Below are 23,586 nucleotides of genomic sequence, written 5' to 3'. Positions count from 1 at the left end.
GTCTGGGAATCGGAGCTCAGGACCCAGATTGTGTTCAACGTGCCAAGAGGCAAAACAGGCCAATCCAGACTGAAAAGTATCCAAGAAGGAGTCCCTAGGCAGGCCCCTCTCCAAGGCCCCCAAATTCGCCACACCTTGGTGCGTTCCATCTGGTTGTTTTCTCCCCTTGAAAGGAAGGTGCCGTCCCCACAGCCCTAGCTACATGGCGGTCACTAGCCACCAGCCACCTGTGGCTATTGAGGACTCGAAGTGTGGCTAACACACACTGATACGTGCTGCAAATGTAAGAGACACAATGGCTTTCACAAAATTTCGCGCAAAAATACGTAGAATATGTGGATACCTTTTCACGTTAATTCGTGTTGAAATGATAACGTTATTAAAATGAATTTCACCTGTTTCTTTTTCCTTGTTTAATATGACGTCTGGAAATTTAAAATTAAATCCGTGGCTCACATTTGTAGCTTCCGCTGTGCTTCTGTCAGGACGGCACTGGTCCAGGGTACTTGGCCTTGGCTTCCCTCTGAGATTGCAGGCTCTGGAGGGCAGAGAGCTGCCTTGAATAGTACTTGTCCACTCAAGTGGTTCCTCTAAGTCCGGCATCCCAGGACCTGCACGTGCTGATGCACAAACTGGGTACTTAGTTCTCCAGACTGCATAGCCTGTCCATATGGGCTCCTCTGGGGTGCCTTGGATCCACAGAGTCTCAGAACTGGGTATGGGAGCAATCAAGGCAGGCTTTCCGTTGGAGATGAATGGGGCTTTGGGTTTGGGTCCAGGATAAGGCAAGCCGGGTGCCAGGGGCACAAAATTTGAGTCACTCATTCTCAGGATGGGGCTAGAAACCTTACTTGCCACTTGGCTGTTCGCAGCCTTGCCAGCCTCCGGTATGGTTCCTTCAGAGGGCCCCAGGCCGGAACCACATCTCCACAGGGGTCCACAGCTAAATTCACCGCAGTCCCAGGGTGATCCTAACAGCCACCTTCCAGGGCAAAACCCCCCACTCAACACCCCGCCAAGTCAACCCCGCATATAATCCAGATTCAGCCCCGATTCCTCCACATCCCGGGCCCCTTCGCTGTACTTTGAGTGCCTCCAGGAGACAAGCGGCATTAATGGCAATAATTTTGCAGCTTTGAAAGGGAAGCGCCCAAAACCCTGAGGCGTGGGGGCTACAGGAGCTCTCTGAGGAGAGGGCCAGACAGCAGGCATCCCTCAGAGGCCTCCGTCCCGCTGCAGGCCATGGGGCCAACGTGTCCCAACATTGACAGGCTTCCTTGCACAAGCCAGACCTCACAGAGTGAGGGGGGTGCGTGAGGAGGGGGGACAAGGAGGCTCGACAAGAGGGTCGGGGGCTCATCCATCAAGAACCGTCAAACAGCAGGGCCACAGCCTGCCTGAACGTTAGGCTTTTTCAAGGGGACTTCTGCAGCTCCCCCACCCCAAAACCTTAGCCTCCTGAAATCAAGCACATTCCACCGGAGAGGGATTAGGGGGTTGGCAACCCAGGCCGGGCTGGCCCCTGCCTGCTCACCCACGGTGCTGGGACGGAACCCCCCCTCCACCGTCCCCCAACTGGAGCTGTGGTTATGGGGCCCAGGGCAAGGCAGAAATTGGTGGGGCCTTTTTGTCTGCCCCTGCTTTTAAGAAAATAGCACACAGTTTGAGAGGCGATATTTACTATCTTTTCTTTTTTTAAATCGGGAGAGGTGGGTCGCAGCGGGGGTCTCCAAAGCCTTGTTAGAGCCAAGGGCTGGGGCTGGAGAGTGGAAAGGGCCCCTTAGGTAAGAGCAGAGGACCAGTGCGGTCCTCCCCACTGAAACCAACACCTGCACTGGCTGATCGTCCACAACCACTGGGGATCAGCCAGCCTCAGGGGGCCTGAGTGCTCATGGACATGGTTAGGTCTCTCTGCCAGGGGGTCAAGGGCACAGGCTCCCTTGTCTCCTTCCCTCCACACTGGGACCCAGAGGACAGCGGGCCAGGAAGAACCCCAAACCTTGACAGTTGCTCATCAAGGCATCAGAAAGACCTATGTTCAGATCCTGGCTCAGCCCCCTGCCACCTGTTGACCTTGGCCGGCTACTTGAATTCTCCAAGCCCCGTTTCCTTAATTGGCAAGTAGTCCTAGTACGCTCTGGTATACTGGAAAGCCATCAGGTCTGGCTATCAGAGAGGCCCGAGTGGGGCCAGTGGCATGCTGTGCATCCTTGGGTAAGTTACTTGACTGCTCTGACCTTCATTTTCCTTATGAGGTTTTTACAAGGATTAAGTGAAATCACATGTTTGAAAGTACCTGGCACAACGCACGGTGGGTGGCGCCACCAGATGGAATTCATCCCCTTGTCTCCTGCCCTCCCCCCACTTCACGGTATAACTGCCCTTGGTGCCTGCACGATATAGCTCTGATCACCCTAATCACCCTAGCTGCAGTGTAGCTGTGGCAGTTATATGCTGGTCTCTCAGGTGGTGGGTTCCAGGCAGGACACTGTGATAGCGCCTAGTATACATATGGTGCTCAAGCAGTGCTCTTATTTTTGTACCTTTGGGAGGTAGGGTTGCATATGACTTAAGAGCATCGACTCTGCAGCCTGAGTTCAAAAGCCGGCTCTGCCCCTTACTGGATGGGCACTCTTAGGCCAGTCACTTAACTTCTGTGTGCTTCAACTTGCGCATTTGTAAAATGAGCAGGATGTTAGCACCATCCTCATAGAGTTGGGGGAGGGGGTGTTAAATAAAGTAATAATTATAAAGGGCACATACTACATGCTGCAAGCGTGTTTTGTTAAATCAAATTTACGGACGGGCACCTGGGTGGCTCAGTCGGTTGAGTGTTGGACTTCAGCTCAGGTCACGATCTCACGGATCCTGACTTCGAGCCCAGCGCTGGGCTCTGTGCTGACGGCTCGGAGCCCGGAGCCTGCTTCGGATTCTGTGTCTTTCCCTCTGCCCCTCCCTTGCTCACGCTCTGACTCTCTCTCTTTCAAAAACAAGTCAACATGAACACAATTTTTAAAAAATAAAATAAATCAATCAAATTTATTGACCACCTTCCTTGCCCAGAGATGCTCACCATCCATCTGCTGGCCCCAGTTCAGGCCTTTGGCTGGGCTCTGTCCTATTAGTTCAGGGAAGTCCTTTCTGACCCTGTGTCTATTTTCTTATGGGAGAGGGGAGGGAGCCGAGCTCCCAGAGAGGTGGGGGGAAGGCCTTGGCTTGGCCTCCGGGTCCTCGCCTCCCACCCATCAGCACTGGTCAGGATCCAGGGCTTGCTGCTCCTTTCCTGGGCTGGCTTTCTCCGGGGTGGGGGCTGGGCCGGGCTGGGTGGGCTGCCCCTCACTCTCAGGAAGAGATCCGACAGGCAGGGAATGCATTTGTAACCGCCCAGTGGTCCGCACAAAGGTGGCTACAGGAGGAGCTTCCTCTCCAGGAGGAAGGGAGAAGGTCAGCGGCCCACATCCGGCCCTGCCTGTTCCTCCCAGATGCTATGGAAAGATGTCCTAGTCACTTCGTCATTGCTGGGCGGGGTCTTTCCTTCACGCTGGGGCTGGTCCCTTGGAGGACTCTGGCCTGCAGGGCTGGGCACACACTCAGAGGCACAAAATCTCTCCTCCTTGCACTCCCTGGCCCCCCATACACACAGTCCAGAGCCTGCGGGACGAAGCAACCAGTTTCTGGAGAATGATCCATGTGCACTCGAGAAGAATGTGTATTCTGCTGCTTTAGGATGAAAAGTTCTGAATATATCTGTTAAGTCCATTCAGTCCAGTGTGTCATTCAAAGCCATTGGTTCCTTGTTGATTTTCTGCTGATGTGATACGTCCATTGTTGTGAGTGGGGTGTTGAAGTCTCTTACTATTATGGTATTATTATCAATGAATTTATGTTTGTGATTGATTTACATATTTGGGTGGAAACATTGGTGACACAAATATTTACAACTGTTAGATCTTCTTGGTGGACAGACTCCTTAATTACGATATAATGACCTTCTTCATCTCTTGTTATGGTGTTTATTTTAAAATCTAGTTTGTCTGATATAAGTATGTCTACTCCAACTTTCTTTTGATGACCATTAGCATGATAGATGGTTCTCCATTCCCTTACTTTCAATCTGTCAGTGTGTTTAGGTCTAAAATGAGTCTCTTGTAAACAGCATATAGAAGGATCTTTTTTCTTATCCATTCTGATACCCTATGTCTTTTGATTGGAGTGTTTAGTCCACTGATATTTAGAGTGAGTACTGAAAGATATGAATTTAGAGCCATCGTGTTGCCTGTAGAGTTGGTGTTTCTGGTGATAATCTCTGGTCCTTTCCATTCTTTGTTGCTTTTGGTCTTTTTTTGTTTTATCTTTTCTCCAAAGAGCCCCTGTAAAATTTTTTGCAGGGCTGGTTTAGTGGTCACAAACTCCTTTAGTTATGTTTGTCTGGGAAACCCTTTCTCTCTCCTTCTATTTTGAATGACAGCCTTGCTGGATAAATAATTCTTTGCTGCGTATTTTTCCTATTCAGCATGTTGAATATATCCTGCCACTCCTTTCTTGCCTGCCAATTTTCTGTGGATAGGTCTGCTGTGAATCTGATCTGTCTTCCCTTATAGATCTACGACTTTTTTCCCCCTTGCTGCTTTCACAATTCTTTCCTTGTCTGTGTATTTTGTGAATTTTACTATGACATGCTTTGTTGATGGTCCGTTTGTGTTGAATCTAATGGGAGTTTTCTGTGCTTCTTGGATCTTGATGTCTGTGTCCTTCCCCAGATTAGGAAAGTTTTCTGCTATAATTTGCTCACATGAACCTTCTGCCCCTTTCCCCTCTTTTCATCTTCTGGGACTCCTATGATTCAGATGTTATTCCTTTTTAATAAGTCACTGAGTTCTCTAAGTCTTGTATCATGCTCTTTTGCCTATATTTCTCTCTTTTTTTTCTGCTTCATTATTCGCCATAATTTTGTCTTCTATATCGCTATTTGCTCCTCCGCTTCATCCATTTTTGCCGCTGTGGCATCCATTTGAGATTGCATCTCAGTTATAGCATTTTTAATTATGTCCTGACTAGATTTTACTTCTTTTATCTCTGCAGGAAGGGATTCTCTACTTTTTCAACACCAGCTAGCGTTTTTATTATCATGGTTCTAAATTCTACATCAGACATCTGGCTTATATCTGTGTTGATTAAGCCCTTGGCCGTCATTTCTTCTTGTTCTTTCTTTTGGGGTGAATTCCTTCGCTTTGTCATTTTAGAGGAAGAAAAATTAATTAAATAAAAAATAAAAATTAAAAAATTGAAGACAAAATATCAAATGAAAGAAGCTAGATCCTATATGTGTTTTGGTCTGCTTCTTAAAAGAAGCTTGATAGAATAGAGGCAAGAAAGGGGAAGAAAAGGGGGAAAGAAAGAAGGTAAGAAAATATATATAATAGAATAAAATTAAAGAAAAGGTTAATTAATAAAATTAATTAAAAGGTTAATTAATAAAAAAAGGTAAGAAAATTTATATAATAGAATAAAATTAAAGAAAATGAAATGGAAGAAAGTATTTTTAAAAATAAAGAATAAGGTCTAAAAAATAAAAATAAAATTTTCTCTTTCTGTATCCAAGAAAGAGGAAAAACAGAAAACAATTTAAGCAAAAACAGAAGGAAAGGAAATGAAGAAATAAATGAACCATCAGGTGGAATGAAACCTGAATGAAGTTATATCCAGTTTCCCCTAGAACTGGAACTATGAAGTCTTCTTTAGTCCGTACACTAAACAGGTGGAGTGACTTGTGCTGGTCTTCGAGGAGATGTGCCTGGAAGCGCAGTTGGGTGGGGCTTGGTGTAACAGTCTGTTCTCCACTAGGTGGCGCTGCTTAGCTTGCTGGGGTGGATCAGTGTGGTGAGCATGTGCGTGCAAGGGAGAGGTGGCTTCGCCCAGCTCCCTAGTCTCTGGCATTGGAACTTTGTGCTTTCACTGACACAATCAAGCACCCCTCCTTTGTCTCAGGCCTTCCTCGACTCCCTGTCCCTACCCGGTCTGTGTCCAAGATGTCCACCTACCAGGTGGCACCTCCCTCTAGAGTTGATCTCAGATGGGGCTGTGTTTCAAAACCCCAGACACTTGAGAGACCCCTGAGGCTGGGACCGGTGCCAACTCTGGGGGAGAGTCTTGCTGAGCAATGGCCAGGTGCTGACTTGCCTCAGAAGACATCTGTGCGATCGTGCAGTGGCAGAGGGTCAGGGATTGTGGCAAACCACAACACACAGCCGGTTCCAGGTTTCATTGCACTCTGACGTCCGATACCAGCAAATGTGGCTGCTCTCTGGGGTCTGCGGGGACTTTTGCCCATGGGGAGGCCATATGGCCTCTACCAAATGCACCCCAAGGAGGAGAACTGCTTCTCCCTATTGGCACAAGGACCCGTCAAACCCCACTACCTGCCCCTGGGGATTTGCCCTACTTCCTCACCAGAGCACCACCAGGCACTGACCTCCAGAACTTCAGGCTCTGTGCTCCACTGTTTATAGAATCCTGGTGGTACTGACACCCTCTCCTTTCTTCCCATCAATAGATTTTGGGGGGCAGATTTCTTGTTCAGTCCCCTGAGAGTGTTTTCACTCTTTCTCTTTCTCTCCAGCTACTTTCAGGGAAGTGTTGTTCTTTCATGATTGTGATGGACCGCGCTCTCTTCCTCTCTCTTTTCCCTGTCCTCTCTCAGCAAAAACAGCTCCCTACCCTCCGTGGCTTTTCTCTCCCCCGGTCCACCTCTCCACACTGTGTACCTGCTGAGTTCTGTGGCTCAAGTTACGCAGATTGTTGTGTTGATCCTCAGCTCAGTTTCCTAGGTGCTTGACATGGTTTGGTCCTGATCTAGCTGCGCTTCAGGGATGAGGCAAGCTCAGGGTCCCCATGCTGCTCCACCGTCTTAACTCCCACCAAAACAAATCACTGACACAGACAACACCAGAGATGAATCTAAAACACGTATGCTGAGTAAAAGGAGCTGTGGCAGAACATATGTTTCAAGGATGGCTGAGACATAGATTTCCCGCCCCACACGATCTTATTACAGTGTGACTGATACATCTCCCACCAAAAGCTTAGACTGAATCTGGGCAGGGTCTGTGATTGCTTCAGTAACAGCATTTGGTGGAAGGGAGGCTCTGTGACCTCTGTGACTTCACTCGGCTACCGATTTAGAGAAGAACTGTTTTAAGTTGCCTGCAATAGACTTTTCCCCATAGGACCCATGTGAAGGTGAGACACAGACAGACACTGAGATGGCGGCCATGTAGTGCAGGGATACTCTGGACACATTAACAAAGGAAAAAAAACAACAACATTACAGATAGCCACACCTATACTAAGTACCCTTTTTGTAAATACTGATGTCACGCATTAGCAAATGTGGCCAAGGAGCTCAATTGTAATTTGAGCAATACCTATCAATTCTCCCTTACTCTGTAGGGATAAAAAGGTAAGGTTGAGTGAAAAAGTCGAGTTATCTTGAAATCTTTCTCTAGTGTGCATGTGAAACCAGCGACAGACAGGATGCGTTCTTTCTTTGGACCTGAGTTTTTTTCCCCAAGCTTTTCAGAATGCCTTCTTGATGTCAAACAAGCATTTTGAATGATTGTTTTAAATAGGCTTACAAAAGTAGTTTTTCTGGAGTGTTCAGTGGCATCCAAAATGCTCACCATTAACTGGCAGATTTTGCATTATGTCTTTAAGCTCCTTTTCAGTGAGGTCCATGCCCATAGCTCCCAAAACTTCACCCACTTTACTGGAATCAATCTTCCCTCCTTATGGAAAAAGAAGTATACAGGTAACAGTTAATGTCCCTAAAATGTGGGATAAACCCTCACCTCGAGAGGATGATGGTTATCATGTTCCTCCAAAAAACCAAAGCCTGATGAGATCTTTACAGGAGGACAGAGTCAATAATAAGAGTTCGAGTTTGAGTTTATTGTTTTAATTTTAATCTTAATATAAGCACGCCCAGTATAAAAACTGAAAGGTGACAGAATGACTTCTCAGAGAATTCTAGTAGGGTGATAACAATTCCAGCTTTTCTAACCACTATTGTCTCATTTTCATTGTGTTCGTTTTTACAATTAACGTCTAGTTACGTTAAGGCATGCTGTTTTTCCATTACCATTTAAAAATTTTTTTAATTTAAGTAAAAAGTAAATCAGTATCAGTGAAAATATTAATAGTAGTACCAATAGTGTGTGGATTTGGCAGAAATCATGAAGGTGGTATTCGGAACCTTGCTTAGACATGACCTTTTTCCTGGCCTGCTCCCTGTCTACCTATTCAGTCCCGTGTTCTTTCAGTTTCTTGGAGACTTTCTAGCACTCTCTTGCTCTCTTGGTCTAAATGTCAGATTAGTAGTCCTTTGTTGCTGAATAAACTAACTGAAGAGGTGCTAATTTTCCCTTTACTTTTGCTATGTAGCCTGGGCTCTGATAATTTCTACTTCTGTCAAAGTTTGAAAAATCCCAAGAAAGCATAGGAATTCTTTCCAAGTTACAACATAAAAGATGATCTCCTAAAGAACACGATCATCTACAAAAGAAACAAAAGTATATAATAATGTGTTAAGTGGCAGAGTTGACAATTTAATCACAAGGAATTAGTCTAAATGCCAAACGTGATGATCTCAGACTGATTTGTGTTTTGTTAAGTTTCTCCCTTACCTTTAAGAAACTTTATACCATCCAGCAACCTTCTTCGATAGACCTTTCCATCTGTAAGGAAAAGGACTATTCAGATCACAGAAGAGCAATGTGGAACTTCATTACTGTCTAGTAAGAAATCAGCAATTTCAGTAAGACATCTTTTGTGAACTGCCTTAGAAATTTTCTGATTTAGTGGCAAATAATGAAATTATAAGGGATGGGGATACTGACATTCTGCCATTCTGAAAAATATCTTTTATTTTTCTTTTGTGATATTTTCATTTTCCCCTATTAGATCACTCCTTTCTCTTTTTCTCATTTATTCTGGATTAAATTTTACATCTCTTGATAGACTCAAAAGTTATAAGTAATATAACTGAATCCTGATGATAGGAGTCATGATGATACAATGGTTACTTCTCAAACCAAAGATAAATTTGGCACAGAGAAAATTTTAACATATAATAGTCATTTAAAATTATGTAACATGAATCATAAACTTATTTCTGACAAGCAATAAGATAGAGACAATTTTACAAGTTTTCACAAGTTAACAATACACTTCCCTGTATGACTACATTTTTATTTAAATACTCGCTATCAACTGGCAGATTTTTCACCAGTTGTGAGAGTTCTTTATCTGTGAGTTCTATTCCCATGTTTCCTAGAACTGTTTCCATGTCATTGACATCAATTTCCTCTCCTTTAAAAGGACAGAAATGGTAACATGTGAGATTTTAAAGAACCATCTAGTTATTCTAAATAATAATGAAATCTCTTATTGCTGTTTAATTATTAGCACCAACTACTCAATCTGTAATAAAGTCAAATGAGTCCCGTTTGACTGTAGTTATGGTAAAATATTAAAGTGTTTATTTCCATAACTTTAGTAATAATAGAGACAAAATAACAGAGTGCAGAGTAATGCATTTCATAATATTCTGTTGTGGGAGATTACTAGTAGGTAATAAAACTTTAGTCTCTTTTTATTGCACTAATATGTGTTTAGTAAAAATCTGGAAAAAATGACATTACAGGGCCTAACAAAATATGGCACTATGTTTTGTTGTTAAAGCATTGACAAACCGGAGAAAGACAAATACTTTCTGATTTCAGTCATATGTGGAATTTAAGAAACAAAACAGATGAACATAGGGGAAGGGGAAAAAAAAGGGAGAGGGAGGCAAACTCTTAACTATAGAGAACAAACTGAGGGTTGATGGAGAACAAACTGAGGTGGGCAAGGGATGGGCTAAATGAGTGATGGGTATTAAGGGGGGCACTTGTTATGATGAGCACTGGGTGTTACATAAGTGATGAATCACTAAATTCTACTCCTGAAACCAATATTACACTATATGATAACTAACTAGAATTTAAAGAAAAACTTAAAAAAAAAAGAAAACCCTGAAAAACCAAAGTCCAGGAAATCAGTTTATTAAAAATTATGCCTAATTTATTTACTATTATTTTTAATGCCTCTTTATTTTGAGAGAGAGTAAGCAGGGGAGGGGCAGAGAGAAAGGGACAGAGAGAATCCCAAGCAGGCTCTGTGCAGAGCCAGGTGCGGGGCTTGATCTCACGAACCGTGAGATCATGACCTGAACCAAAATCAAGAGTCAGACATTAACTGACCGAGCTACCCAGGTGCCCCAAAATATCATAATTTAAAAGGAATATAAAGTAACAGGGAAGAATATAAAATATGTGTAAAGAATCAGAATCATATGTATTTGGTAACTTTTTCCTCACCTGCAACAGCTTCTACTTTCCTCGTCAGTTTTTGCAGATCAACTTTCTTAGAGCCTCTACAACAAAGTTTAATCAGAGAAGAACAATAACATGGACTCAGAAAAAAGATACACAGGACAGGAGGTTTTTTTTTTTTAAATCTAAGATTTATGGTTCCAGAAGATGACCAAGGAAAATAATTCATTAGCAATGAGGACCAAGATTTAATAATAAATAATGAAAAAAAATCTTAAATGGTTTTATTAAATAATAAAGATGAAAACTGTCAAAGTTTATTTCACCTAATATTTAAGAAAATTCAGGTTATAACTATTCCATGATTCTTAGAAGAAACAATGAATTCAATGCCGACTGTTACAAGTGTGTTGGGATGTGATTTTTTTCTGAGCAAATTAGGTTATTGTACTCCACAGCTTTTGAACTTTGAAATGAGACATATAAAAATAACCTTTACCAAAAGATTGACTTTGTTCCAAGAGGTCCTTTAAAATCTTTTGAAATTGAAAACACTGTATGTTGAATGTCCTATCATATTATTCATGTACATATTATTCATGTACAATTTTTTTTCTTCAATTATTAAATGTTCTAACTCTGCCAGGTCCACATTCGTTAGTGGCTTTGTGTGATTTGAGTAATCCTTCAATCTTACTTTCCTCACTTTTTAAAATTATGTATCTCTCAGTATTCGTTAGGATTGTTATCTTGTGTTAGCACATGTTGATGCAATGGGCAGGTAGAGACCAGTGTTAAGCAGTGAGGGATATTTGATAGGAACTAGTTACTTAAATGGTCAATTTAGTGATCCGCTGAACCTAATTGGTAGATAAAAACATAGCCCAAATCCTGTCATTTTACCACACCATTTGTATACATCTTTTTAAAAAATTTTTTAATGTTTATTTATTTATTTATTTGTTTTTTTAATTTTTTTTTTCAACGTTTATTTATTTTTGGGACAGAGAGAGACAGAGCATGAACGGGGGAGGGGCAGAGAGAGAGGGAGACACAGAATCGGAAACAGGCTCCAGGCTCTGAGCCATCAGCCCAGAGCCCCACGCGGGGCTCGAACTCACGGACCGCCAGATCGTGACCTGGCTGAAGTCGGACGCTTAACCGACTGCGCCACCCAGGCGCCCCTAATGTTTATTTATTTTTGACACACACACACACACACACACACACACGCACACACACACACACAGAATGTGAGCAGGGGAGGGGCAGAAAGAGAGACAGACACAGCATCCGGAGCAGGCTTCAGGCTCTGAGCTGTCAGCACAGAGCCTGATGCAGGGCTCAAACTCACAAACCGTGAGATCATGACCTGAGCCGAAGTTGGACGCTTAACCACCTGAGCCACCCAGGCACCCCATGTATTCATCTTAAATTAAACACAAAATAAATTAAGCTTAAAAAAGTAGAATTTAAAACATACTTTGTGTAACAGACTAAAAAAAAAAAAGAGCGTTTAAGAAAAGGTAAACGTCCCTTCTTTTACCTCTCCTCAGCTTCAGTACCTCTCCTATTACTAACAGTTTTGTGTATAGCCTTCCAGAACTTTCTTATGTTTATAAAGTGTATTACATATATTTTTTAAAAATTGTAATACTATACATATTTTTCTGTTAACTTTCTTTGTTATAGTGACCAGAAAAGAAAGCATCTCAATATCTATGAATAGAGAAATGAGGAATGGCTGAATAATTACATTTCATTTACATTTGTAAATAAAAAAGGCAGATGTTACCACTTTACACTGACAGATTCCTCAGAATGTGCCAATCTACACAGGCTCCTCTTTACACGGGACATACTGCATTATCAAGATTTGACACATGGAGCTTTCTCCTGAAGGCACAGACAGGTGTGTGGCATTTCTAGGTTTTAGTTTTGAGAACCCTGTGTCAATGACAGGTGCACTTAGTGGCTGTCAAATCTTCATATTCTTTTATAAGCGAATAAGCCATCCGGCTCAATGGTCAGAACACAGAGAGGACTGTATTTGGCAGGTACACACAATGGCCTTGGCACTGAGGAGTGGAGCCTCTCATGGATGATGTTCTGCACCATGGTGTGAATGGCAGTGATATATGGATCAGCGAGAAAAAATAAAAAAACCACATTGCAGATCCTATTTTTGTAAAACCAGACAACAAAAATCCCTCCCCTTCTCACTAGCATCCACCCATAGTCCAAGATGTATAAAGAAATAGATGAGAGGTTTTATTTTTTTTTTTTAATTTTTTTTTTCAACATTTATTTATTTTTGGGACAGAGAGAGACAGAGCATGAATGGGGGAGGGGCAGAGAGAGAGGGAGACACAGAATCAGAAACAGGCTCCAGGCTCTGAGCCATCAGCCCAGAGCCCGACGCGGGGCTCGAACTCACGGACCGCGAGATCGTGACCTGGCTGAAGTCGGACGCTTAACCGACTGCGCCACCCAGGCGCCCCGATGAGAGGTTTTAAAGCAACAAAAATGAACAGCCTTTGGGGCACCTGGGTGGCTCAGTCGGTTGAGCATCAACTTCAGCTCAGGTCATGATCTCACGGTTCCTGGGCATTGGGCTCTGTGCTGACAGCTTGGAGCCTGGAACCTGCTTCGGGTTATGTGTCTCCCTCTCTGCCCCTCCCCTACTCACATTCTGTCTGGCTCTCTCTCAAAAATAAATAAACGTTAAAAAAAAAAAAAAACACACAGCCTTTTTCCTCCCTGAGTTCTTCTGCAAGCTATTCAAATGCCTTCAGGCAACAAATAATTTAAACCTTCGAAACAGTCAAAATTAATTCTGCAAGCACAACATCTGTTTAAAATCACAGTGTTTTCTATAATGCTCACCACGCAGAAGATCCTTTAACAGATTCAGTTCCTTTTCTGTCAGCTTGACCTCCATGGCTTCTAAAACAGGATCCAGGTTATTTACATCAATCTTCCCTCCTTGAAAACATGAAAAGGAAAGAAAAAATGGAATGAATACAAAATATTTAGAAAAATTCATGAACGTATATTATTATCTTCAACTAACAGACATGAATGTTTTCCCCCTTTCCCCCAGTTTTATCTTATTTAAAAAAATTTTTTAATGTTTATTCATTTTTGAGAGACAGAGAGAGACAGAGCATGAGCAGGGAAGGGGCAGAGAGAGGGAGACACAGAATCCGAAGCAGGCTCCAGGCTCTGAGCTGTCAGCACAGAGCCCGACGCGGGGCTCAAACTCACGAACTGCAAGATCATGACCTGAGCCGAAGTCCATCGCTCAACCCCCGAGCCACCCAGGCGCCCCTCCCCCAGTTTTATTGAATAATTGACATATGACAGTGTATAAGTTTAAGGTGTACAATATATGCATATATATCCACTGCAAAATGATTACCACAATAAGGTTAGTTAACACATCTGTCATCTCACATAGTTACATTTTTGGTTGTGTGTATGGTGAGAACTTTTAAATTTACTCTTTCAGCAATTTCCAAAAATATGATAGTGTTGTTAATTATAGTCAACGTGCCTTACATTATATCTCCAGAACTTACTCCTCTTATAGCTGGAAGTTTGCATCCTTTTGACTACCTTCACCTATTCCTCTCCCCAACCCCCTGCCTCTGGCAGCTACCAATCAGGTCTCTGTTTCTATGAGTTTGGTTTTTTAGATTCCACCCATAGGAGGTTTCACATAGTATTTGTTTTCTTCTGTCTGACTTATTTCACTTAGCATAATGCCCTCAAGTTTCATCCTTGTAAATGGCAGGCTTTCCTTCTTTTCTGCGGTCAAATAATATTCTATTATGTATTATGTATGTACATATATATATATATATATTCTATTTTCTTCATTCATCTGTCAAGAGACATGTTGTGTCTTTGTCTTGGGTATTGCAGATAATGCTGCAATGAACATGGGGGTGCAAATATCTCTTTAAGATAGTAATAGTTGGTGCTGTTACATGAATATACTGCTAAAAGAGAATGACTTCACAATCTAGCATAACTGCTAAAATTTTCGAGCAAAGAACAAAACGACAATATATATGTACAGCTCTTTACAAGCTGAGTTACAATTTAAAGAGTTAAAAGCAGGGGCACCTGGGTGGCTCAGTTGGTTGAGCGTCCAACTTCAGCTCAGGTCATGATCTCATGGTTTGTGAGTTCGAGCCCCACATTGGGCTCTGTGCTGACAGCTCAGAGCCTGGAGCCTGCTTTTGGGTTCTGTGTCTCCCTCTCTCTCTGCTCCCTCCCGCCCCCACTCGCACTCTATCTCTCTTGGTCTCTCTCTTAAAAATAAAAAAGCATTAAAAAAATAAAAAAAATAAAGAGTTAAAAGCAGAGTTAGAATTAGAATTTGTTTCCTCAAACGTTAAACATACAGGCCCAGGAAAAAGTTAGGTGGGGCAGGGCTGAGCAAGTGTAACTAAAGAGCAATAACCAGTAATCTCCACCAAGAAGTAGAAATTATAGTCCTTTCCTAAACTCTTACTCTGAGATTGTTTTGTTTGCTTCTGCTCACATTTTGGAGTAAGTCCCAAACCTTCTTCCTTTCTCCTTGCCACCTTCCTCCCTTGCACACGCCTGCCTGCCTGCCTGCCTGCCTGCCTTCCTTCCTTCCTTCCTTCCTTCCTTCCTTCCTTCCTTCCTTCCCTCCTTACTTTCCTTCCATCTTTATTTCTGTTCATATAATTGTTTCTTCAGAGAAAGCTTCAAAAACACAATGCAGGGGCGCCTGGGTGGCTTGGTCGGTTATGCGTCCGACTTCAGCCCAGGTCATGATCTCATGGTCCGTGAGTTGGAGCCCGCGCGTCGGGGTCTGTGCTGACAGCTCAGAGCCTGGAGCCTGTTTCGGATTCTGTGTCTCCCTCTCTCTCTGCCCCTCCCCCGTTCATGCTCTGTCTCTCTCTGTCTCAACAAATAAATAAACGGGGGGCGCCTGGGTGGCGCAGTCGTTAAGCGTCCGACTTCAGCCAGGTCACGATCTCACGGTCCGTGAGTTCGAGCCCCGCGTCGGGCTCTGGGCTGATGGCTCGGAGCCTGGAGCCTGTTTCCGATTCTGTGTCTCCCTCTCTCTCTGCCCCTCCCCCGTTCATGCTCTGTCTCTCTCTGTCCCAAAAATAAATAAAAAACGTTGAAAAATAAATAAATAAACGTTAAAAAAAAAAAAAAAACCACAATGCAGTAGAGAACTTTTCATCTAAGATAAAGTAAGGATTACTACCAGCAAAAACATAGATGTGGTACAAGAAGCAAAATAAGGTGTTATATCCTAGTGATATAAATTTAATGCTTAAGGATATTTCATATGCCTCATCTTTGTGCTTCTTACTCACTTTTATTATACTTCACATCCTTCAGCAACCTGCTTTGAAACACCTTTCCGTGGGCTGTAAGAAAAAGTACAATTCAGATCTCCAGAAAACCAAAACATTACAAATTATATGATTGTAGAAAGATACATTTCAATGATTTGCTTTAAAAATGCATTTATTTTATAGTTATACGACGTGGACATTTAAAAATATAAATGTTTGTGGTGCCTGACTGGCTCAGTCGGTAAGGATCTGACTCTTGATTTGGGCTCAGGTCATGATCTCCGTCATGAGACTGAACCCCATGTCAGGCTCTGTGCTGAGTGTGGAGCCTGCTTGAGATTCTCTCTCTCTCTCTCTCTCTCTCTCTCTCTCTACCCCTGCCCTGCTCATGTGCTCTAGATAGATAGATAGATAGATAGATAGATAGATAGATAGATAGATAGATAGAGATAGATAGGTGTTTTCCACAGTGACAAACTTACCCATTCTTTGGAATTACAGACATTTATTAAACTCTCCCATGGTGCCATTCTAAAAAATACATTAAAATATTTCTTCCTTTTTATTCTACTGATGTCCTCTTTCTCCTTCATTATGTTTCCTTGCTCTTATTGCAAAACTAATACCAATCTGAGAGGATAGTATTAGTCACTCAGATTACTATATGGCAATGTAGTGATGAATTTCAGATTGTGTTCCACGAGGTAATGAAAGAATTTCTTTTCAAGTCAGAAGTGCCTTTCTCTATTAATTTATGGCATTTTAAGACAAAACTGTACTACTAAAAGATTAAGAATGGCTCGCACTGACCCATAAAGTCAGGTTCCCTGGAAGGCATGGTGGCATTTATGTGGCATTCACTTACCATCAAGGAGCAGTGTTTTCCTCAGTTGCTTGGCCTCCTTGTCTGTAAGCTCAATCCCCATGTCTTTTAGAGTATTTTGTAGGTCCCTGGAATCAACCTTTTCTCCTTTGAAAAGACAGAATAGTTACAGGTTAAACTATTAACGGACAATCTGATTATTTAACATGATCTAAACATTTACTTTTGCTGCTCTAGTCCTTACTCTGATACCAGAATGAAAAGGAAAGATGGAGTGAAAGATTTTCTAATAAAAAGAGTCAAATGCTAAATAAAAAATAGAATTTGTCCCTCGATATTAGCAAATGGGATGTATCCCTAACACTGGGAATGATATCACATAGTACAGAAGCAAATCTGGTCATATAATTATCCAGAAATAAGGTCAAGAGACGGTTAGTATGATACAAGACACAATTAACAAAGTGTGACATATTTTACTTTACTTTGTTAAAACTATGTAATTAGCTGTTGGTAATGGACTTTTATTTCTACAGCTCCACCCTGCTTTTGCTGTGATCATCTAGGTTTGGGTGTATAAATAAGAGCCAGGCACTTTTACTGAAAAAAAGCATCAAAGAATATATGACTTACAATGAAGAAATAGTCCTTTTGTTTTACTTATAAACCCAGATAATGTTAGATTAAGATGTTGATCAGTAGATGCACATATTTATCAAAATGAATACTGAAAGTATGTGAATCTGTAAAGCAGTAGTAGAATTTTGAGAAAATGCTATTAAAATTTTTAGTGTAAACCACAATTTGTTGCAAATCATTTATAACAAATTCTTGCCTGTAAAAGCTTTCACTTCATCCTTCAAAGTTTTCAGAGCAACTGTATTATCAACTGTAACAGAAAAAACACATAACTTGAAGCTCATAAAATGATATAAAATAGCATAAGAACGCTCTCCTCCCCTTCAGATTATAACAGCATTTTGTTACTGGGCATTTTGTTATGCACTTTAAATAGCCATTCAGCAATTCAAGCTGATTCAAAGAATATGCTTGAATATAGAACAGAAGAAAAGATTTAAAATATTAAAAATATACTTATTTAAAAAATGTAAATTTGACTTTCTATTTCATAAAATATCAACTCTTGAATTTGATAACAAAAAGATGAGATTCAAAAGCGGCCATTTTGGAAAGGCAAACTTTGTTGTCCTCAGAACTTCGCAGACTCTTCTAGTGGCCATGCCACCTGTGTCCAAATACTACATTCTCAACTTCTTTGTCAGTGTTCTTGTCCCATCTACAATCTGGACCTCTTCTGCGTAAAAAGTTCCCTCGTTCCATTCCTTTCATTGCTAACGGTACATAACACCTAAAGCTCAAAATCCAATGGTATCTCACGTGCTCACCACTGACTGGCAGGTTTTCTTTCAGATCTTCAAGTTCCTGGTCTGTGAGCTTGATTCCCATGTCACCTAGAACGGTTTCCAGGTTTTTGATGTCAACTTTCCCTTAATCAGAAAGAGAAAGGCTCGTGAGGGAAATTTAGTGACTCTAAAAAAGTTATTTTTAGATTATTTTTTTAAGAGAGTAAGGGTCTTCTTACCAAGACTTGAAGCTAAAATTTTATTACCAAAACACGAATACCACAAAGCCCAACTCTGGGCAAATATTTATAATACGGAGTACAGTAACAGAATCAACATGGCATTTAAGGTTAATGGTAAAATATAGTCAGTGTTCCAATGGGAATTTAGGTTTATAGTGACTTTGTGCTCACCTGTAATAGCTTTCATTCCTTCCATCACGTCATGCAGATCAACATTCCCGTTTGCTACAGAAGTCCAAAAGAGACATGTAATCAATGACATGAGCTCAGAAAAAGATACACTTTGTTTTTAGAGTATAATAAAGTCCAGCTAAATTTGTCTCACAACATAATTTTAATTGATACCCCTTTAAATCGAAGATCAAGATAAATAGATCCTGAATGCTACCTTTGGTACTCACCATCAACTTGTAGGTCTCCTGACAATCCAGCAAATTCCTCGTCTGTGAGCCCCATTCCCATATTTCCCAAACTAGTATGGAGGTAATTCTTTTTAATCTTCCCATCTTAGGAAAGAGACAGTAAAGCAACACTTGAAAAAAAAAAGTTGTATAATAGTAAAATTTAAAAATGTTTTTTAGGAAAACTATTATTAACTTCAATGACCACATATTATTAAAACAAAAGAAACAAAAGATAAAATATATTTCATGCCTCTGTTATTATTACACTTTGACAAGGCTGAAATCCCAAATAGGCTTTTCCACTTAAAGACTCAAATAGAAAGTCAATGGAGTCAGAACCGCATTTCCTTTAGTCTATTCTTGTGGACAAGCCTACAAAGTAAGACAAGGTTAAGGTGCTGGAACAAACAGAACTGCAGACCACTAACTTAATTACTCTGCATAAAAAGTAGGGTTCTTTTTTGTTTACTGGCTTGACTTATTAGTGATTATTGTAGCTGACCATTGCTTTTCAATAACAACCAGGGTTTTTTGTTTGTTTTTGCCAGGGTTGGTTTTTCTTCTTGAGAAAAAGTTGAAAAAAATCTAAGAAGACAGTGGACTTCCTGCCAAGAGAAAGTGTATATTAACAGCAGGTAAGATGTAGTTACGCTGGGAGAATTATAAATAAAAGCTTATATAGGGCCAAGATTCATGCTTGGATGGTGTACCTGGAGACCTAGATAACATGCCTTATAATTTCGTTTTTTACTTACTTTTGAGAGACTTCATAGCCTTCAGTAGTCTATTACGATATAACTTTCCATTGGCTGTAAGAAAAGTCATAATTCATGTAATGGTAGAATGAATACGAGTTTCACAAAAATAGCATGAACTGAATAATTTCAGAAGCAGAAAATGCAGTCTTGTATCAACATACAAAAATCAACTGTATTGCTATAGAGTTGCAACAAGCAAATGAAAAGAAAACTTAAGAAAGCAATTTCATTTACAAGAGCATGAAAAGCATAAAATGCCTAAGAATAATTTTAACAAAAGAAGTACAAAACTTATACTCTGGAGACTCTAAACCACTATAGAAAGAAATTAAAGAAGACCTAAATAAATGAAAAGACATCCTATGTTTATGGATTGGAAGACTTAATACTGTGAATGTAACAATATTCCCTAAACTGATCCACGGAGTCAATACATTCTTATAAAAAATTCCAGCTGGTTTGTTTGCAGAAACTGATGAGCTGGTCCTAATATTCATATGATAAAGCTCAGGCTCCAAAAAGCAAAAGTAATCTTAAAAAGGAAAAAGAAGTAGGGGACTCACACTTTTGAGTTTAAAAACTACAAAGTGACAGTAATCAAGACAGGGAGGTACTGGCATAAAACTAGATATATACATTAATGGAATAGAATTTACAATCCAGAAATAAACCTTCCAATGTTTGGTCAGCTGATTTTTGACAAAGGTACTTGCACATTCAATGAAGAAAGAACAGTCTTTTTAATAAATGGTGCTGGGACAACTGGACAGTCACATGCAAAGAGAATATTCTTTTGGATCCCTAGCTCACATTTTATACAAAAAGTAACTCAAAATGGATCAAAGACCTAATTGTAAGTGTTAAAACTATAAAAATGTTGAAAGAAAACATGACTGTAAATTTTCTTAACCTTAGATTAGACATTTTTGTAATATATGACACCCAAACACAAGCAACAAAAGAAAAAGTTATACCCTGGACATCATCAAAGTTAAAAATCTTTTGTGCATCAAGGAACACTGTCAAGAAAGTAAAAAGATAATTCACAGGACAGGAGAAAACTTTTGCAATCATGTATCTGATAAGGAACTTCTATCTAGAAAATATAAGGGACTTGTATCTAGAATGTATAAAGAACTTCTACGATTCAATAAGAAGAAGATAACCAAATTTAAAAACGGATGAGGGTTATGAGTGGATTTTTCTCCAAAGGAGGTATACGTTTAGCCAATATTCACATGAAAAGATGCTTAACATCATTAGCAATCAGGGTAATGCAAGTCGAAACCAGAATAAGATACCACCTCATACCCACTAGGATATTATCAAAGGACAGAAGTAACAAGTGTTGACCAGGATGCGGAGGAACTGGGACTCTGATACACCGCTGGTGGAAATGGAAAGTAATGCAGCCTCTTTGGAAAACAGCCTGCACTTCCTCAAAAGGTGAAACACAGAATTACCATATGACCCAACAATTTCTCTCTTAGGTATATACCCAAGACAAATGAAAATATATATCCATGTAAAAACTTGTACATGAACGTTCATAGGAGAATTATTCATAATAGCTAAAATGTGGAAACAATCCAAATGCGCATCAACCAACGAATGGATAAATAAAATGTGTTATATCCATAGAATAGCCTATTATTCAGCAGCGAAAAGAAACAAAGTACAGTTGACTTTAGAAAAACAGAGGTTTGAACTGTGCAGGTCCATTTATACGTGGGTTTTGTTTTTTTTTTTTATAGTATAGCACTGTAAATGTATTTTCTCTTCCTTATGATTTTCTTAAATTATTTTTTTAATGTTGATTTAGTTTTGAGAGAGAGCTGTCAGCACAGATCCTGATGCAGGGCTCGAACCCACAAACCGTGAGATCATGACCTGAGCTCAAGTCAGACGCTTAACTGACTGAGCCACCCAGGTGCCCCACCTTATGATTTTCTTATTAGCATCTTATTTTCTCTGGCTTACCTATTGTAAGAATAGGGTATATAATACATATAACAACAAAATGTACGTTAATTGACTTTACGTTACCAGTTAGGCTTCTGGTCATCAGTAAGCAATTAGTAGTTAAGTTTTTGGAGAGTCAAAAGTTATACACAGATTTTCGACTACACAGGGAGTCAGTGCTCTTAACCCGTGTTGTTCAAGCGTCAACTGTATTAATACATAACAGGACAGAGATAAACCTGGAAAACATTATGTTAAGTGAAACTAGTCACTACGGACCACGTATTATATGATTCTATTTATGTGGAATATCCAGAATAGGGAAACTGATGGAGACAGAAAATAGATTAGTGGTTGCCCAGGGCTGAGGGAGATGGAGAAATTGGGAGGTGACTGTTAATAGGTATGGAATATCTTTCTGGGATAATAAAAATGTTCTAAAATTGATTGTTGTGATGAATGTGGTGAATACATTAGAATTCACTTAATTGTATGCTATATTGGGTTACTTGTACAATATGTGGATGATAATTCGGTAGTACCATTATAAATATTTCACTTATGGGGTGCCTGGATGACTCAGGTGGCTAAGCGTCTGACTTCGGCTCAGGTGGTGATCTCGCAGTTTGTGAGTTTGAGCCTCGCGTCAGGCTCTGTGCTGACAACTCAGAGTCTGGAGCCTGCTTCGGATTCTGTGTCTCCCTCTCTCTCTCTGCCCCTCCCCTGCTCGTGCTCTATCACTCTCTGTCTCTCAAAAATAAATAAACATTAAAAAATTTTTAAAAAATGTTTCACCTAAAATTTTCATCTTTATATAACAGTGAAATTAAGGAAGAGAAGGCTTTTTCAATATGATAAGCTGGTCCCCTTGAGTGGGCCTACTGTACTGTACAAATATCTCTTTGCTTTCTTTTTAATTCTGACTTTTATTTTTAATTTCTTCCATTGCTCGCTTATCTCTCTCTTTTTCCTTCTTATGGTATAAGCCCTGAAGGGAGACAGTAGACATTTGTTGGCTCTGATGGCAACTTACATCTGAGGAGTTGCTTGGCTTCTAAAATAAACTCTAAACGACACTTACTGTTTTAAGATGTAGCTTACATTTTAGTTTTTTTAAAATGTTCCATCATGTTTGAGAAGAAGTGAAAATTTTCATGCAGATCTGCAAAAATCTAATTTCCTTGGAAGCTCCCACAGACACTTGTATGACTCACCATCAATTGGCAGTATTTTCAGCAGCTTCTCTAGTTCCTCATCTGTGAGCTCAATTCCGAGATTTCCCAGAACATTTTTTAGCTCACTAGATTCAGTCTTCTCACCTTTGAAAATAAGAAATTTGGTATACATCTTCATTTCAGATAGCAGTAATAATTTCTTTTTTTTTTTAAGTTTTTAAATGTTTTATCACTTATTTTTGAGAGAGAGAGCGAGTGGGCGAGGGGCAGAGAGAGGGAGACACAGAATCTGAAGCAGGCTCCAGGCCCTGAGCTGTCAGCACAGAGCCTGATGCAGGGCTTGAACTCACAAGCTGCGAGATCATGACCTGAGCCGAAGTCGGACGATTAACCGACTGAGCCACCCAGGCACCTCCAGATAATAGTAATTATTTCTAATGAAAAAAGTTATTTTAGGATAATTAATACCATCTCCTTGTTTTCAGACTGAAAACTACAGTAATAAAAACAAACAAACATTTTCAACTACAGAATCAATGTAGATGATAGGTCAAATTTATTTTCTTAATGTGAACAAGAGAGTCTTCTAAAATCAGGACAGACTACTTTCAGAATGAAATTTGATCTATTAGTTAGAAAAATAGATGCTTATATGAATTTTTCTTTGAAAAAGTATTTTAATTTAAAAAATAAGAATTATATGATAAATACAATAAATTCATTACTTCCATCAATTTTAGGCTTCACTCTCTAATTTGCTGTGCCATTCTATACTGTGGTTATTAAACACTGGTGAAGTGAATTACATTATTGGCATAAACAACAGAGATTGTAGAATTTGAAAGCAAGAAATAGTATGGTAATTTCATTGCAAAATCAGATAATTTTATATCAATACATGTAACACTAGAAGCAAATATTTCATTAATAAATATAGAGAAATGTCAGAATTTACAAGTCAGTGATGAAGTACCAGGAAATATTAGCAAAAACCAAAATTTAATGTAGATAATTGGAATCCTAATTTTATAGTAACTTTTCAGTCACCTGTAAAATCTGTGATGTTTTCCATCAGTGTTTCTAGAGGAATTTTCTCATCAACTATAAGAGAAGATAAAATCGCAGTATATTATAGATCCC

General features: G+C 40.2%; 1 protein-coding gene across 1 annotated transcript; it reads right to left on the bottom strand.

Moving 5' to 3' along the window:
• Positions 1 to 7,438: 7,438 nt before the first annotated feature.
• LOC147571262 (uncharacterized) lies at positions 7,439 to 22,573 on the bottom strand. Its single transcript, XM_086696463.1, has 14 exons — positions 22,486 to 22,573; positions 19,307 to 19,360; positions 18,549 to 18,653; positions 18,319 to 18,372; positions 17,948 to 18,049; positions 17,377 to 17,430; positions 16,584 to 16,688; positions 15,737 to 15,790; positions 13,257 to 13,355; positions 10,416 to 10,469; positions 9,262 to 9,366; positions 8,682 to 8,732; positions 7,680 to 7,784; positions 7,439 to 7,443 (listed from the first exon to the last, which is right to left on the bottom strand). The coding sequence occupies exons 2-14, from the start codon at positions 19,320 to 19,322 to the stop codon at positions 7,439 to 7,441; spliced, it is 909 nt and encodes a 302-aa protein (XP_086552589.1). The 5' UTR covers positions 19,323 to 19,360; positions 22,486 to 22,573.
• Positions 22,574 to 23,586: the final 1,013 nt, after the last annotated feature.

This window comes from Puma concolor, unplaced genomic scaffold (genome assembly GCF_028749965.1).
Source record: "Puma concolor isolate L17-30 unplaced genomic scaffold, mPumCon1.1.hap2 unalloc_scaffold_34, whole genome shotgun sequence".
NCBI classification, from domain to species: Eukaryota; Metazoa; Chordata; class Mammalia; order Carnivora; family Felidae; genus Puma; species Puma concolor.
This window is presented reverse-complemented; position numbering and strand designations above follow the sequence as displayed.